This window comes from Curcuma longa, chromosome 14 (genome assembly GCF_044706935.1).
Source record: "Curcuma longa cultivar G26 ecotype Majalengka, Jawa Barat chromosome 14, ITB_CL_G26_1.1, whole genome shotgun sequence".
Taxonomy (NCBI): Eukaryota; Viridiplantae; Streptophyta; class Magnoliopsida; order Zingiberales; family Zingiberaceae; genus Curcuma; species Curcuma longa.
The window spans coordinates 918,315-933,924 of record NC_133874.1 but is presented as its reverse complement, the minus strand read 5'-3'; the positions used below and the strand labels follow the sequence as shown (position 1 = coordinate 933,924).

The window sequence follows — 15,610 nt, the reverse complement described above, 5'->3', positions numbered from 1 at the left end:
GGCGCAAGCGAATGCGAAAGCCATAACAACCTTGCAGTGCGGACTCTCCAAAGAGCAATTGAGCAAGGTTGGTCCTTTCGACTCGGCCAAAGAATTATGGGAAAAGCTCATTGAACTGAATGAAGGATCAAGCGAATCTCGACGAGCCAAGAAGGATCTCTTGGTGAGCCAACTACAATCCTTTTCAATGAGATCTAATGAAAATGTAAGTCAGATGCATGGGAGGTTCAAGGAGATTGTTAACGGTCTCCATGTAATTGGTGAAAAGATCGATAACCGCGATCTTGTAAGGTATGTGTTACAAGCTTTTCCCCGAACTACTTTATGGGCATCTATGGTTGATGCGTATAAAGTATCAAGGGATCTATCCGCTGTTAAACTTGATGAATTATTCTGTGAATTTCAACTACATGAGCAAGCTAATCTGGCAACAAAAGAGAAAGGTATAGCCTTGATTGCAGATAAAAAAAAGAAGAAGAAAAAAAGGAGGAGTTTTCATCCGAATCTGAACAGGAATCTTCTGATAGCGACGAAGAGATGTCAATCAGAGAAGCAACGCACTATATTAAACAGTTGACTGGGAAAACGAGAGGGTTCACTAAGAGAGATGCCAAAAGGATGATCAAATTACATCAAGGTAAATCAAAAAGGATCAATTCTAATTCTAACGTAATTTGCTATGAATGCAATAAAAAGGGACACGTCAAAACAAACTGTCCGAAGAGGAAGAAGAAAGAAATAAAGAAAGAGGATAAAAAGAAAAAGGAAATCATGGTGGCCCAAGCCACATGGGATGATACCTCAAGCAGTGATTCATCGGATGATGAAGAAACATGTCACATCACAAGGCACATGGCGCTCATGGCACGTGGAAGGGACCGGGAGACTTCAAGTGACGAGGAATCAAGTAGCGACGAATCGTCATCAAGTGGTAATGAATCCTCCTCAAGTGAGGATGAGGTAATGGATAGAGAGAAACAAAAGTTTATTTTTCGTACTATGGCTTATCTTAGAAATGCTTTAATTGAATCAAAATCTAAGGTTAAGGCATTAAGGGTGGAACTTAGAACCATTAGGAACAATACATGTGAACTTAGTAAATTCAATGAAATTAGTGAAGAATTTTGCGATTCTTTCATTCTTTTGTGCTTCTTCTGAAAACTTGTTTGTTCTCTATTTTCTGCTTTCTTCCTCTCCTCCTAAACAATATTTCATATCATATTTGAGGAGATCTAAAGAGTTGTAAAGGTTTCTCCGCCTTCGAGGTTTTCGAGAAGGAGAAGATTCATAGTGCATCGGGTGTGTGTGTGCGTGTGGATCCTTGGATTAGTCACCTCTGCGGAGGTGGAGACCAAGTAAACAAACCGGGTTAGCGTTGATCTCTTTCTTTCTCTTTTATATTTTTGCTTCTACTAATCTCTGTGCAGAGAAAGAACAAGAAAAGTCGAGAAACGCTATTCACCCCCCCTCTAGCGAACCAACCGATCCTAACCATGTGGGTTGAACCTTAAAAAAAAACAAAGGAAGTAGGGGCTCTCGTGTTTGAATCAAGAGGACCAGACACCGGACAGGAAGTCCTAGTAGGTCGGGTAGACCGAGGGGCATGAAGTCCTGGTTGCGGCTGGGCAGGAAGTCCTAGTAGGTCGGGTAGACCGAGGGGCATGAAGTCTGGTTGCGGCTGGGCAGGAAGTCCTAGTAGGTCAGGGTGGACCGAGGGGCAGGAAGTCCTGGTGGGTCGAAGATTCAGACATCAAACGAAGGCTTTCCGTTTGAGGGAGGGTCTGTGGTCCTTTGTTTGAGGGGGGGATTTGTTGGGTTGCAAAGGTGCAAACATAGTCCCACATTTAAAACACATGGGAAAGATCATGAGTTTAAAAGGATGGAAAGTATCTTCATTGGCATGAGGCCTTTTAGGGAGAGCCCAAGAACAAAACCATGAGGGCTTAGGCCCAAAGTGGACAATATCATGTCATTGTGGAGATGTGGACATTCTTTAGACCCTACAACTTAAACTCATTTTAGTCAAACATTAAAATTCAAATCACTTGGGGCAAGATTGCACCAACAGTAATTAGTGTAATTACTATAAGTATTTTTTTATCTAAAATAGGTTGTACAATAATTCTTTTTTAAAGAAAGATCATCAAAGAAAGTGACAGTCAACCATTTTATCAATTGTGTTATATAGCAGCCTTAACTCAGATTTATATGGTTGACTTAGTATTTTGGATTTACTATTTTGAAAACCATTTCATGCTTATGAAAATTTTGTTTATTGTTGTATCATTTAACTTTTAAAATTTGGTTTGAAAATTTGATATAGAATTGAAGTTTATATCATTGTATCAAATACATGATTTTACAAAAAATTATCATTTCATGATAGATATGCATTAGATAATCTCTCTATAAGATTTCAATTTTTTTAGAAATTTGTAAAAGAAAATTACACATTGTATAAATGTGGCACAAAAATGGATTTTTGCATATCAGTCGACTTGTTTCAAAAATCCAATCAAGTGTACCAACTGCACTTAGTTTAGTCAACTAGTGACTGTTATCAAAACTATTACTTATTAAATGTCTAGAAATGAATATATGAATATTGAATTTCATTTTTGATCTTAATCCCATGTTTGGGATGTAAAAAATTAGTTTATGATCATAATTATCACTCTTAAAAAGTTTTGGTGCAATCTTTTTGATGAATGACAAAAGGGAGAGGAATTTGAATTTAGCTAAGTTTGGTTATTCTTCACCAAGGTTTACAATTTCGGATTATGCTAAATTTTTCGTTTATGAGTGATACCATATCCTGCCGTGTCGATACGATTTTGATATTTTGTTAAATAAAAAATATTTTATTAATATTGAATTGCTATAAATGCTTATTACCATAAAATGAACTCTCAAACCGTTCTATCCGATATGGGAGACAAATTTCGTTCCACTTGTGAACCAAAACTAGCACAATCAAAGCTCCGATGCCAGCGCACCCCGAGCCCCCACCGAGCTCTCACGGCTCGCCCGAAGGGATCCCACCACTGTGCCCACTCGATGTGTTCGGAGGCGTTGTCAGACTCGTGCAACACCTCTAGGCTAGCGTGGCGGCGGGGATGCGTCGTGTGAGTGCACAACAAGTGCGGAAATTAAAAACTTAAGTCTAATTTAATTAATAATTTTAATCAACTCCCAGCTATGATTGAGATAATTTAAATAGGCTTAATTAAAGTCTAATAAAATTATCTCATTATATATTTTTTTTAAATTATTTTTTATTTTTTAAATATTTAGATTAAAATTTTTATTTTAAGTTAATATATTTTCTATTTAAAAATACTGAAACTATATTAGCATGACATAATACGATATCGAAATTGTATTATTTTGGTCTGAGATCGAAACTTCGGCACGGGTCAAGATTTTAAATCTTGCTTTCTACAGTTAGAATTGATATTATCTTGTGATATGTTGATGCTCATTGAGTAAAAGTCGATTTAGGATTAAGTAAAGTTCACTAAGTAAACATGGCACGATCAAGTAGACTTAAACTAGATTGATTTATTTTTATCAGATTATAATTAAACTAAATTTATATAAAACTAAATTAGTAATATATTTTATAAGGTTAAAAATTATATTATATCCTTCATTCTTAAAGAGATCTTTTTCTCTCTATTTACCTCATAGTTATATGCATTAACCATATACGAATAGAGAAAAAAATTATAGTTTTTCTAAATAAAAGAAAAATATTATGAGAGGGAAAGGAACCATTTATGAAAAATATAAAAAGCAGCAGAAAAAAAAAAGAGTGTCCGCCAATATCACCAGCTTGGTCGTCGTGACCTAGCAAAGGTTGTTGCGCAGCCACAGCGATTGCCACGAGGTCGCAAAGGCCTTTACAACTTCGCAGAGGGCACCCTTACGACTTTAAGCCCGGTGCGGTGTCAACCAATAGACAAAACAGTAAATTCCACCCATATTGACCAACATAGCTCGACATCTTATACCATGTTCTTCACAAATCCTAGCACAACTTGAACTTATTCTCATTTATGCGTTATTGGTATGCATCTAAATTAAACATATTGTCAACCATCATCAAAAAGGGGAGATTATTAATGCAATTGGCTCATTAAGATAGGCTTCAATCATGGTTTTGTTGGATTAGAAAAAAAGTTTAAATTAAGCTCATTACTTTATTTGATTTGATGTGTGTGAGTCATGTAGCCAAGACATTTAATAGCTTGAGAGATCGAGGTATGTACAGTTCAAATAAAGATAGTGTGGGTAACCAAGGACCTATAGGATGGGTAACATCAGAGAATAAGACGAGGTGGAATACATAAGTGAAAACGTGAAAGATACCATGAGAAGCGAGTTGAAGGCTCGATGCACTCAAGGAATGAATAGCTTGACGGTAGAAGGTTTCAAGGCATTATAAGACTCCATGGGTGTTTGAGTGACCTATACTCGTTGCGTGAGGGTGTTGGTCTTACTGCGTTCGAAACGCAATAATGTGTTACGAAATGCAACAAAATTTTTAAAAAATAATTAAAATAATCAATTAAATAATTTAATCAATCTTTAGGTTATTTAAACAATTTAAATAACACATAATTTAAGATCGTTAAGTTGATTAATATAAATTCATAACTCCTAATTAATCAAACTGACCAAACATATTGTCAAATAAATTAATTAATTTATCAAATAAATTAACAAGAAGAGGAGTCTAGAAACAGTACAAGGACTAATATAGGTAATTATGATTTCTTCTAATATCCTATGATTGATCAAGTCCTATTTGATCTAATCAAGTTCCCTGACCAGACTTGACATCACAATCTTCTGCTTCTAGCCTCCGGTCGAACTTAGACTTGAGAGTGGACTCGCTTTTAGATTTTAACTCACTTCTCAAAAGAAGGAAAAATTATTTTTCTTTCTATGTGTAGGTTAGAGAAGAGAGTCTAGTTGCACATACAACTACTCTAAATCATATATTTTTCAGCCTCTCTTCTCTTTGTTTCCGAGAGAATCAGGCATATGAATAGGAAAAATCCTAGCAATAAGTGAGATATTTTCGGTTTTGAAATCTCATTTAGATTTTGTAATTATCCAATAAAATCTAATCGGTAGAGAAAATTCCGAAGATAATATTACCTCTCCTCTCTCCTAAATGGTGCTTATTATGAGTATAATTATCCTCAAAATATTTCTAAAATATTTTGTTTAGATAATTATCCAATCAAATTTGAAATAAAAGAAATTATTTTTTTAATTTCTGATAAATGGCATCTAGGGTTAAGATAATTATTCAAAAATTATTTTCTATAATTCTAATCAAATTAGAATTAAATTTTATTCTTCAGATCATAGTTTAAATAATATACACTATGTTTTTAATAAAAATATAATAATTATCAATTAATAGTTATTAATAACTCTTATTAATAAATTATTAACTTCTCTAATCATTAAATAAGAGTAAACATAAATAATTAACATTTAATTATATTGAAGGCATCTAATCTCAATCATCAAAAGTGGAGAGCGTACCATGGAGCCATGAATTCAAGCTCCAATAAATTGTATAATTTACCAACACTTGATTAATTATCAATTTATTAATCTCATAGTCATTCCACTATAAACTCGAGATTTATTCTTAAATTCACAAAATAATTTTACTCAAAGAGACTAAGCAGTCTATTTATATAATCATGAAAATTCAATATTCCATATATGGTTCGCAATCAGAGCTAGGTGTTACTACCGTTAAAACCTCTTCGATCATATCTTTGATTCCTTAAGCACCATTGATTCTCTAGTGAACAATTAATTCATGATCTGATTAAGAATTAAAGTGCTCAAATTGTTTGGCGCCAAAACCAACACTCTAAAGAAACCAATTACCCTTCCTTGCAGAAGTTATAAATTTCATATCTGTAATATATATTCTTAGCACAAATATCTCACTAGATCTCCAAAATGCTAGCCATGAGCCCACATAGATGTAAGGAAGGTCCGACAAGTCAAAAGACCCATTGATCCATGAGCAGAGTTTATTATTACTCAGGAATAAATCGATTCTAAACTTCTAGTGATGTTAATTCAAGTCTTCGTAATGATACTTAAACAAAGTCTCTCATCGATTTCATCCTATATAATCTTATTATATGCAACACCCCTAATTTAAAGTCTAATCGCCTGAATAAGGTAATTGCATTCTCAATGCTTATTGGTCGTGTTTGTGATTTCCCAATCAAAGACTCTTACTTTGCTATAATCACGGATTGTTTAGTATTCTGAAATGTATAATTCGAATCCTCTTATGTATAATTCTGAAATGTACATAACTATATATTTACTAGAATTATAATACTATCAGAGTATTCTGTTTTCAATAAATATTCATGTTTGCACATCCTTAATATAAAATAATTTTATATCAATATAAATTCTTTGTGAAATATGTAAATATTCAGAATTCAAATGTCTGTTTCTTTTATCAATTCAGAAAAATATGACAATAATCTGCTTTATAGGGCACTACATCTAATAGAGGGTACAACTCATCCTAGGTAGGCTTGACATTTGAATGGTCGTAGTCAAATGTGCCAGTTGACTAGTGTTAAATACCAATCGACTAGTCTGAATTTTAAACTCCAAAGATCGTCTCTTTGGGGTTTGGGTTTGGATTAGCTAACTAATAGCTGAATCGACTAGGAAGTTGACTCAAACTGTTGAACAACAAATGAAATGATATGGTTCAGAAGAACAATCGACTAATCAATTCATGGAGCAACCAATCGATGCCTATATAAGTCAACTAATGTTACAAAGACCGATTCAAATGGAGTCGTAAATAGAAGGTGCAATAATAGGATTTGGATAATGAAACCGTAAAATAGTGGACTGATGGTGTAGACATATTTCTTAGAAAAGCAACAAGGTTATAGTAGTGGCAAAGTGGAGTATAGAGACAGGAACTATGGCCTTGGCAACATGCGAACTCATTTGGGTTGGCTAAGTATGTATGACTAAGTTAGGATATACCCTTGTAGAGTTGACAAAAATTTCCAGTGACAATCAAGTTGCGATGATGTAGTCTCAGACTCAGTGATTCATTAGAAGATAAAGCATACAGAGACTGAATGTCACTTCACCAGAAAGAAATTTTAATGCAATGAAATCAAGTCATTTATTAGTTCTAACAATTGTTGGTGCAGGAAGCACCAAATAATCGAACCTTAGTTTTGATAATGACAAAGATCAAAGTTAAGTGTGTGATGTTTATTGATGAGTTGATCTAAGTGTGCAGGTAGCACAGGAAAACCCTAGTTGTGACTAGGCACAGGAAAGTCCTAGTGGAGACTAGGCAGCGGAAGTCCTAGTAGAGACTAGACAGTAGAAGTCTTCGCTGGAGACTGAGCGGACCTAATCTGGAGGATTAGGTGGGAAGACCTGGTCTGGAAGACTAAGCACAGAAGTCATAGTCAAGAGTACTAGACAGGAAAACTTGGAGATCAAGTGTACCAGGTGGAAGACTAGGCAAGTCCAAATGTTTAGCAGTGACCAAATGTCTTTGGTTGGCAGGTAAATTCTCCTGAATGGAGTGAATGAAGGCGCATTCCCGGTAAGGGGAACAGCTCCTGTTTAGCGGTAGAGAGTAGAGGATCAAGGCTAAACAGAAGTCCAACAAGTCTGGAGAACTTGGTTGGCAAAAAGGTAAATTCTCCTGAATGGAGTGAATGAAGGCGCATTCCCGGTAAGGGGAACAGTAGGCGTCGATCTGACCCAGAGTTTTACTAGAAATCCGAAGTCAAGACCAAAATAGTTTGTTAAAACTATTACTATTTCATGTTATATTTTGCCTTGTTACTAACTTGTAATGCAGGAAAGAAGGGGTTGAAACTTTATGTTTTGGGCGCCCTTATCTGAATCTAGGCAACCGGACCTCCAAGCGCCCGGATTGATTCCAGACGACTGGATGTCAACGAAACGGAGCCAGCGAAGCAGTGAGGTGGCAAAGCCCTAGTAGTCAAAATGCCTCAGCTTCCAAGCACCCAGAGTGGTTCCAGGCACCCCGATCTGGATAAAGCCCCGATCTAGATAAGGTGTTGCGGAATCAAAGTTTGACCCAGAACCTCCACGTCAGTATAGAGGCACCCGGAAAGGGATGCAGGCGCTCGGAAGTGCCGAGTCAGCAACGTCGATAGTGGATCGACGAACAACGTGGAGACGCTCGGAAGGCGTCCCTTAATAAAAGAGCCTCGAGGGAGAGCCCTTGAAGCATAATTCTGCAATCAAGCAACGATCGTTTACACACAAAACTTCAATCAAGAACGTCGTCGTCACGGCGAAGAGCTGCATCAGAATCTGTGATCATTACTCTATCGGTATACTTTACTTTGTGCTTAATTTATTAGGTTAATATAGTTGTTACCTATCCTATCTTTTTGTAAATTGCTAACTCCCTTTCGTAAGAGGGGAGTTATTTAGTTGATTACCCGTCGAAAATGATCTTTTTGATCATGAGCCTTGGAGTAGCAGCTTGTGGCTATGAACCAAGTAAATCCCTATGTTCTTTTTACTTTTCGTTGCCCTCTCAATTTTCTACTTATGCAAGGATTTACGGGTTTTATACAAATTGTGAAAACGCAACGTACACGCTATTCACCCCCGTCCCCCTCTAATGCTCCCAAAGATCCTACAACAATTAGTTAACAAATTAGTTTAACAGATTTGCTAAGCAAATCATTAAGAAGACCTACAACTGAATATATTTGTACGAGTTAAATTTTCTATAATATCCGAACCTGCTTGAGGGAGAGTTATGGGCAAAAGACCTATATATAAATAATAAAAGGTGAACTAGTAATATTCCTTATTTGTTATGTTGGAAACTAATCATTAATTCTTTGATTGATTACAGAATCATTTACTATTAATTCCTTGATTGAGTCATAATTACAGAATCATTCTGTAAATAGAAGTCTTTAATTAGCTTTACTTAGTCTTAATTAGCTTTAATTAGTTTTATTTTTCATTAGTTTTCCTTTTTTTCTATTGTATCTCTCTATAAAACAAGAACCATGTACCTATTCTTTTGTGTGAAGAAATAATTATTTTTTTCATATTTTCTAAGTTGGTATCAGAGCGAGGTTCATGTGGTAGGGGCTCCTAATAAAGGGTCAGTTGGGACCGTTAAGGGAGCGGATCCGTACCAATAAGAGGTCCGTTGAGACCGTTAAGGGGACAGGTCCGTTGGGATCTATACCAATAAGGGGTCTGTTAGGACCGTTAAGGGGACAGGTCCGTTGGGATCTGTACCAATAAGGGGTCTGTTGAGACCATTAAAGAGAGGCTCCTAGTGGTCCTTTGTTTGAGGGGTATATTGTTGGGATAACAATCAAAGTCCCACATTGGAAATATATAAAAAAGATCCTGGGTTATAAGATGGAAAATATCTCATTAGTACGAGGCCTTTTGGGTAATACCCAAAAACAAAACTATGAGGGTGTGGGCCCAAAGTGGACAGTATCGTACTGTTGTGGAGATATATATGGATTCCATCGGATCTAATAATATCGTCTAGTTGCTCTCACTTATTCAATAATTATTCTCCTTGGTATGGAAATGAGAAAATTATAATTGCCGACGTAGTTTTTCGCCTATTGTAGGAAAAGGACACATTAAACTGACCAAGAAAATTAATCTCAATTCTGTTCTTCATGTTCCTAAATTAGCCTGCAATCTTTTATCTGTGAGTAAATTATCTAAAGATTCTAATTGTCGTATTATATTTCTTGAATCACACTGTGAATTTCAGGACCAGAACTCGGGGATGATGATTGGGCGTGCTAGGATGATTGAAGGTCTTTACTACTTGGATGAAATACCTGTTAGTACTAAAAAGGCTCAGGTTTTTAATAGTATCAGTTTAAACTCAGTTTGAGAGAAAATAATGCTATGGCACTATAGGCTTGGACATCCTAGTTTTCTCTATCTAAAAAAATTATTTCCAGAGTTATTTAAATGTATTAATTGCTCTTCTTTATATTGTGAAACTTGTTTTTTTGCAAAATTTCATCGTGCAACATATTTACCAAAGAGTAATCAGGCCTCCAAACCTTTTTATTTAATTCATAGTGATGTTTGGGGTCCATCTACAATTACTACTCTTTCTGGAAAAAAATAGTTTGTAACATTTATTGACGACCATACACGTTTATGTTGGATTTATCTAATGGATAAAAAATCTGACGTGAGAAATTTGTTTAAAATTTTTACACTCTGATTGAAAATCAATTTCAAACCAAAATTTATATTTTACATTCTGACAATGGAACAGAATATTTTAATGAGCACTTGGGTGATTTTTTGAAAGAAAAAGGCATTTTTCATCAATCTACTTGTCGGGATACCCCTCAACAAAATGACATTGCAGAACGAAAAATAAACATTTACTTGAAGTAGCACATGTCATAATGTTTTATATGCATGTTCCTAAATATTTGTGGGATGAAACAATTTTGATAGTCTCTTATTTGATAAATAGGATGCCTACTAAGGTGTTGGAATACAAAACACCTCTTGATTGTCTTAAAAAATGTTTTCCTAAAATAAGGTTGTTTTCTGATTTACCTGTCAAAGTTTTTGGATGCACTGTCTATGTTCATATTCCGTGTCAATTTTGTTCAAAACTAGAACCACGTGCTATAAAATGTGTATTTTTGGGATATTCGTCAAATAAAAAGGGGTATAAGTGTTTCGATCCTCAAACAAAAAAATTCTTTATGAGCATGGATGTGTCTTTTTTGGAAACACACCCCTATTTTACCAAAAATTCTCTTCAGGGGAAGACAAGTGAAAGAAAAGATAATTTTTGGGAAATTTCTATCTCACTTCCTAGTATTAGTTTTCCAGAAAATAGTCATTTACTTCTAGTGCCTAGTATTGGAAACTCTCAATCAGGGAAAGAAATACTACACACTGATCACCGCGATCTGAGTTCTGAGCTTCAGGTTTATACTAGGAAGAGATTTCATCTAAGGGATAAAGACTCAAATGTCAAGCCTGCACAACATCAATCTGAAAACCCAAGCTCTGGCACCGAAATTCCAGGTAGCTCTATCCCTAATCCAACTTCAATTTCTCCCATTGTGTTTGATTCTTCACCTACTATTTCTGATCTTGATGTTCCTATAGCAATTAGGAAAGGTGCCCGAAACTGCACCAATCATCCTATTGCAAATTATCTTTCCTATCAAAGACTGTCAAAAAATCATAAAGCTTTCATCTCTAGGATTTCACACTTGTTTGTTCCAAGGAATATACAGGAGGCTTTGAATGATCCAAGTTGAAAATTAGCAGTTATGGAAGAGATGAATGTCTTACGAAGAAGTGGTATTTAGGAGATAGTTGATCTACCCAAGGGCAAGAAACCAGTTGGGTGTAAATGGGTGTTTACAATAAAATGTAAAGCTGATGGAAGCATTGAAAGATACAAGGCGAGACTAGTAGCTAAAGGCTTCACTCAGATGTATGGGATTGACTATCAAGAGACGTTTGCTCTAGTTGCTAAGATAAACTCTATCAGAATCCTGTTATCCCTTGCAGTAAATTCAGATTGGCTTCTACATCAACTTGATGTTAGAAATGCATTTCTCAATGGTGATCTCGAAGAAGAGTTTATAAGCCTACCGCCAGGATTTGAAAAAGGGCTTGACAGTAAAAAGGTGTGCAAATTAAACAAGGCATTATATGGACTCAAACAGTCACCAAGAGCATGGTTTGAACGCTTTGGAAAGACTGTTATCAGTTATGGCTTCTTGCAGAGTCAAGCAGATCATACAATATTTTATAAACACTCAAAAAAGGGTAAAGTAGTCATCTTGATTGTTTATGTTGATGATATTATCTTAACTGGTGATGATGAAACAGAATTAGCAGTTCTAAAGAAGAATCTCGCAAAGGAGTTTCAAATCAAGGACTTGGGAGTCCTCAAGTATTTCCTCGGAATGGAATTTGCAAGATCCAAAGAAGGTATATTTGTTAATCAAAGAAAATATATTCTTAATCTCCTTGGAGAAACAGGTTTGCTTGGGTGTAAAATGGCTGAGACTCCAATTGAGGCTAATCTGAAGTTACAAGCTGCTAAGGCTGAAGAAGTGAAGGACAGAGAACTATATCAGAGACTTGTAGGAAATTGATCTACTTGTCTCATACACGGTCTGATATTGCTTTCGCAATTAGCATGGTAAGTCAGTTCATGCACTCACCTGGAGAAAAACATTTCGAGGCAGTATATAGGATATTGAGATATCTAAAAGGAACTCCAGGTAGAGGTTTATTATTCAAGAAACATTGACATCTTCAAATCGAAGTCTACACAAATGCAGACTGGGCAGGGAGTGTTACAGATAGAAGATCAACATCAGGCTACTGTTCCTTTGTTGGTGGGAACCTAGTTACATGGCGAAGTAAAAAACAAAATGTGGTAGCCAGTAGTACTGAAGCAGAATTCAAAGCTGTTGCCCATGGAATCTGTGAGGTGATGTGGATAAAAAGAATTCTTGAGGAATTAAAGCTTTCTTACTTAACTCCTATGAAAGTTTATTGCGACAACAAAGCTGCCATTTCCATAGCTCATAATCCGGTTCTTCATGATCGTACAAAGCATATAGAGGTGGATAAACATTTCATCAAGGAGAAAATCAACACTGGAATAATATGCATGATATATCTTCCAACAGATGAACAATTAGCTGATGTACTAACGAAGGGACTACACAAGAAACAATTTGATAAGCTGACTAGCAAGCTAGCTATAGAAGATATCTACAAACCAACTTGAGGGGGAGTGTTGGAAACTAATCATTAATTCTTTGATTGATTACAGAATCATTTACCATTAATTCCTTGATTGAGTAATAATTACAGAATCATTCTGTAAATAGAAGTCTTTAATTAGCTTTAATTAGTCTTAATTAGCTTTAATTAGTTTCCTTCTTCATTAGTTTTCCTTTTTTCTATTGTATCTTTCTATAAAACAAGAACCATATACCTATTCTTTTTGTGTGAAGAAATAATTATTTTTTCCATATTTTCTAAGTTGTTATAATATATATATAAAGATAAAGCATCCTACTTAGGGATTTCATGAGGAATAATTTCCCTAATCATGATAACTCAAGACGTATCATTTAACTTCAAAAAGAGTAATCAAAGTTAAGTTTTCCTGACCTTCAACAACTAAGCTAATAAGACAATCAGTTGTGAAAATAATAAGAATATAAACTACTACCCCACTAAATGAAACCAACTGTACACAAATATTAGAGGATCGATGCACCTTCAGTGAGACTACAAGTAATTAAGGAATATCATCACCTGATGTATCCATGAATTTATCTGTTGATGTACTTCATGTAGCAACGGCCCTTCTATGATTGTCAAAGGAACCTAAAGAATCATTATTAACTAATTAACCAGATTTTAAAATATATAAATATATAATTGAAAAGGGAGCATGAGGTTAAGTCAATGCATAATGCATTTGCAATCCATACTCAATAAATAAATAATTAAAATTTACATGCTACAAATAAATTTAAAAAATCTATCAATGACCACAAAAGGCAATATCACATGCTACAAAATGTATTATAAGTTTACATCTAAATGCAATATATTAAATTAATCAATCTAAGTAATCAAGAGAAAATAACATCCATTACTATATTTTAATTAGTAAACCTAAAAATATATAATTCCACAAAAATTTGATCATATCGTAAAGCACATGTCATATATCATCAAGTGATTAACATATCATAATGCAAGTATAAAAGGAAATTTTGCATATTACTATAACCAATCTATAAAGTATGCTACTGATTTATATAAAACATAGACACGACTTGAACATTAAAAACTAGAATTTTCTTTTCCTTGCACCATCCTCACAACCATAAAGGAGTCATTATGGACCCTTATTACAGAAGCCCGTAAGCCTATATGATTGTGGTTTATGTAGATATCTTTTGAAACATAAAACAACGATGAAGGGGAATAAAATAATTAATACAATGGAATAATAATCATAATACGATGGAAAAGACATTCTAGGTAAAGAAAATGTTTTACCTTATCTGATTCTATAGGAAATTTACCATTTGGCCGAAATACATATGCACCAGAGGCCTACATCAATGAAGAAAACTGAATGGTTAGCTTAGCTGACATGTCCACGTGTCATAGGAAAATATATAATTATAAATTTAATCATTTAAATACCTGAGGATCAATATCACTTCCATTATTCCCAACATAATAACTGTATGTCTGTTCTATAGAAGTTTTGACCTTAAAAAGTAGCATATTCAGATCAGGTGACAACATCAGCTAAAAATATAGATTATACGCACTTGGCAAAAAAAATAGTTGAGGACTCATAAGTATGCATGTTTAATCATAGCATTACAATTTAAACCCACACAAAGATGAAGATAAAAAAATTGAATATGGAGAAGAAAATTTTCAAAATGAGGGTAACATTATCATACCAAACTTTTTTTGTTGAAATAGAAACTTAATTTTCCATCATGATTAAACTGAAGCTTTAGATTTCCTTGCTCAATTTCCTTTGTGGAGTTTTTCATACCTTGCGATGAGTCAACTATTGACATAAAAGCATGGGTACCTGATGTAAGACAAGTAATTTAGACCTATTCAACAAGTTGTTTTACACAGAATGGACAACAGAAAATCAGTATCCAAGTAATAAAAAGAAATAACCTCTTGTTTCTGCACTTCTAATGAAATATGTTGAGAAGCCAAGAGATTCTACTGTTACAGGGAAAGCAAGCCAATATTTAGGTGTTACACTAGGCGAGCTGCCTACGTATGCCTGCACATAGGTTTTCCGTAAAGACAAGGAGGCATTGTTTATAGGTAAAAGCTGAGACTTGATTATCTTTCCTTCATGATCTGTGACAAGAATAGCATCACTGATAACCTGAAATATTTAACAAATATATAATCATCAATAACTTCATTAATTCAGGACATAAAACTAAATCTACAAAATCCAGAAAGTACTTTAGCTCATTTAAGCCACTACATGGAATTATCTTATAAATGTTGGATCGTTGGATGTGGTTAGAGAAGTGAATAATCACTTGCTTTTTTTCACATTCGTCTCTACAACCAAGTTAGTACGAAGCAAAATAACAAAACAATCAAAGCATAAAACACACACACACAACAATACAAGCCAATTTACATAGTTCAGCAGCCTCCTGGCTCCTACTAAACCGCCAATGATCCTTCGGTGGATCAGTCCTGAAATCCCCCGTCCAGAGATAGAAAAACCTCTTACAACAAGAGGAATACAGAAAATGAGCAAAAACAAAATACAATACAAAAGAAAGATTACAACAATGAAAATTTTCTCTTTTACTTGCTTTTTTCACTTGAATTGCTCAAAGAAGGTTCAAAAATACAACAACATGTTAGGATCGAGGAGTTCGCTAGAGAGGGGTGAATAGCGTTTTTCGATCTTTCTCTGCAAGATTGTTAGCGGAAGCAAAATAATAAT

General features: G+C 34.7%; 1 protein-coding gene across 2 annotated transcripts in view; it reads right to left on the bottom strand.

Moving 5' to 3' along the window:
* LOC141844946 (alpha-mannosidase At3g26720-like) overlaps positions 1-15,610 on the bottom strand; it is an 81,611-nt gene that overhangs the window by 38,674 nt on the left and 27,327 nt on the right. For both annotated transcript variants that reach the window (XM_074732928.1, XM_074732929.1), the window contains 5 exons: positions 14,809-15,028; positions 14,577-14,713; positions 14,308-14,376; positions 14,158-14,214; positions 13,402-13,473 (listed from right to left, as the gene is read on the bottom strand). In XM_074732928.1, the coding sequence (XP_074589029.1) occupies positions 13,402-13,473; positions 14,158-14,214; positions 14,308-14,376; positions 14,577-14,713; positions 14,809-15,028 (555 nt within the window). The remainder of the gene's footprint in view (positions 1-13,401; positions 13,474-14,157; positions 14,215-14,307; positions 14,377-14,576; positions 14,714-14,808; positions 15,029-15,610) is intronic.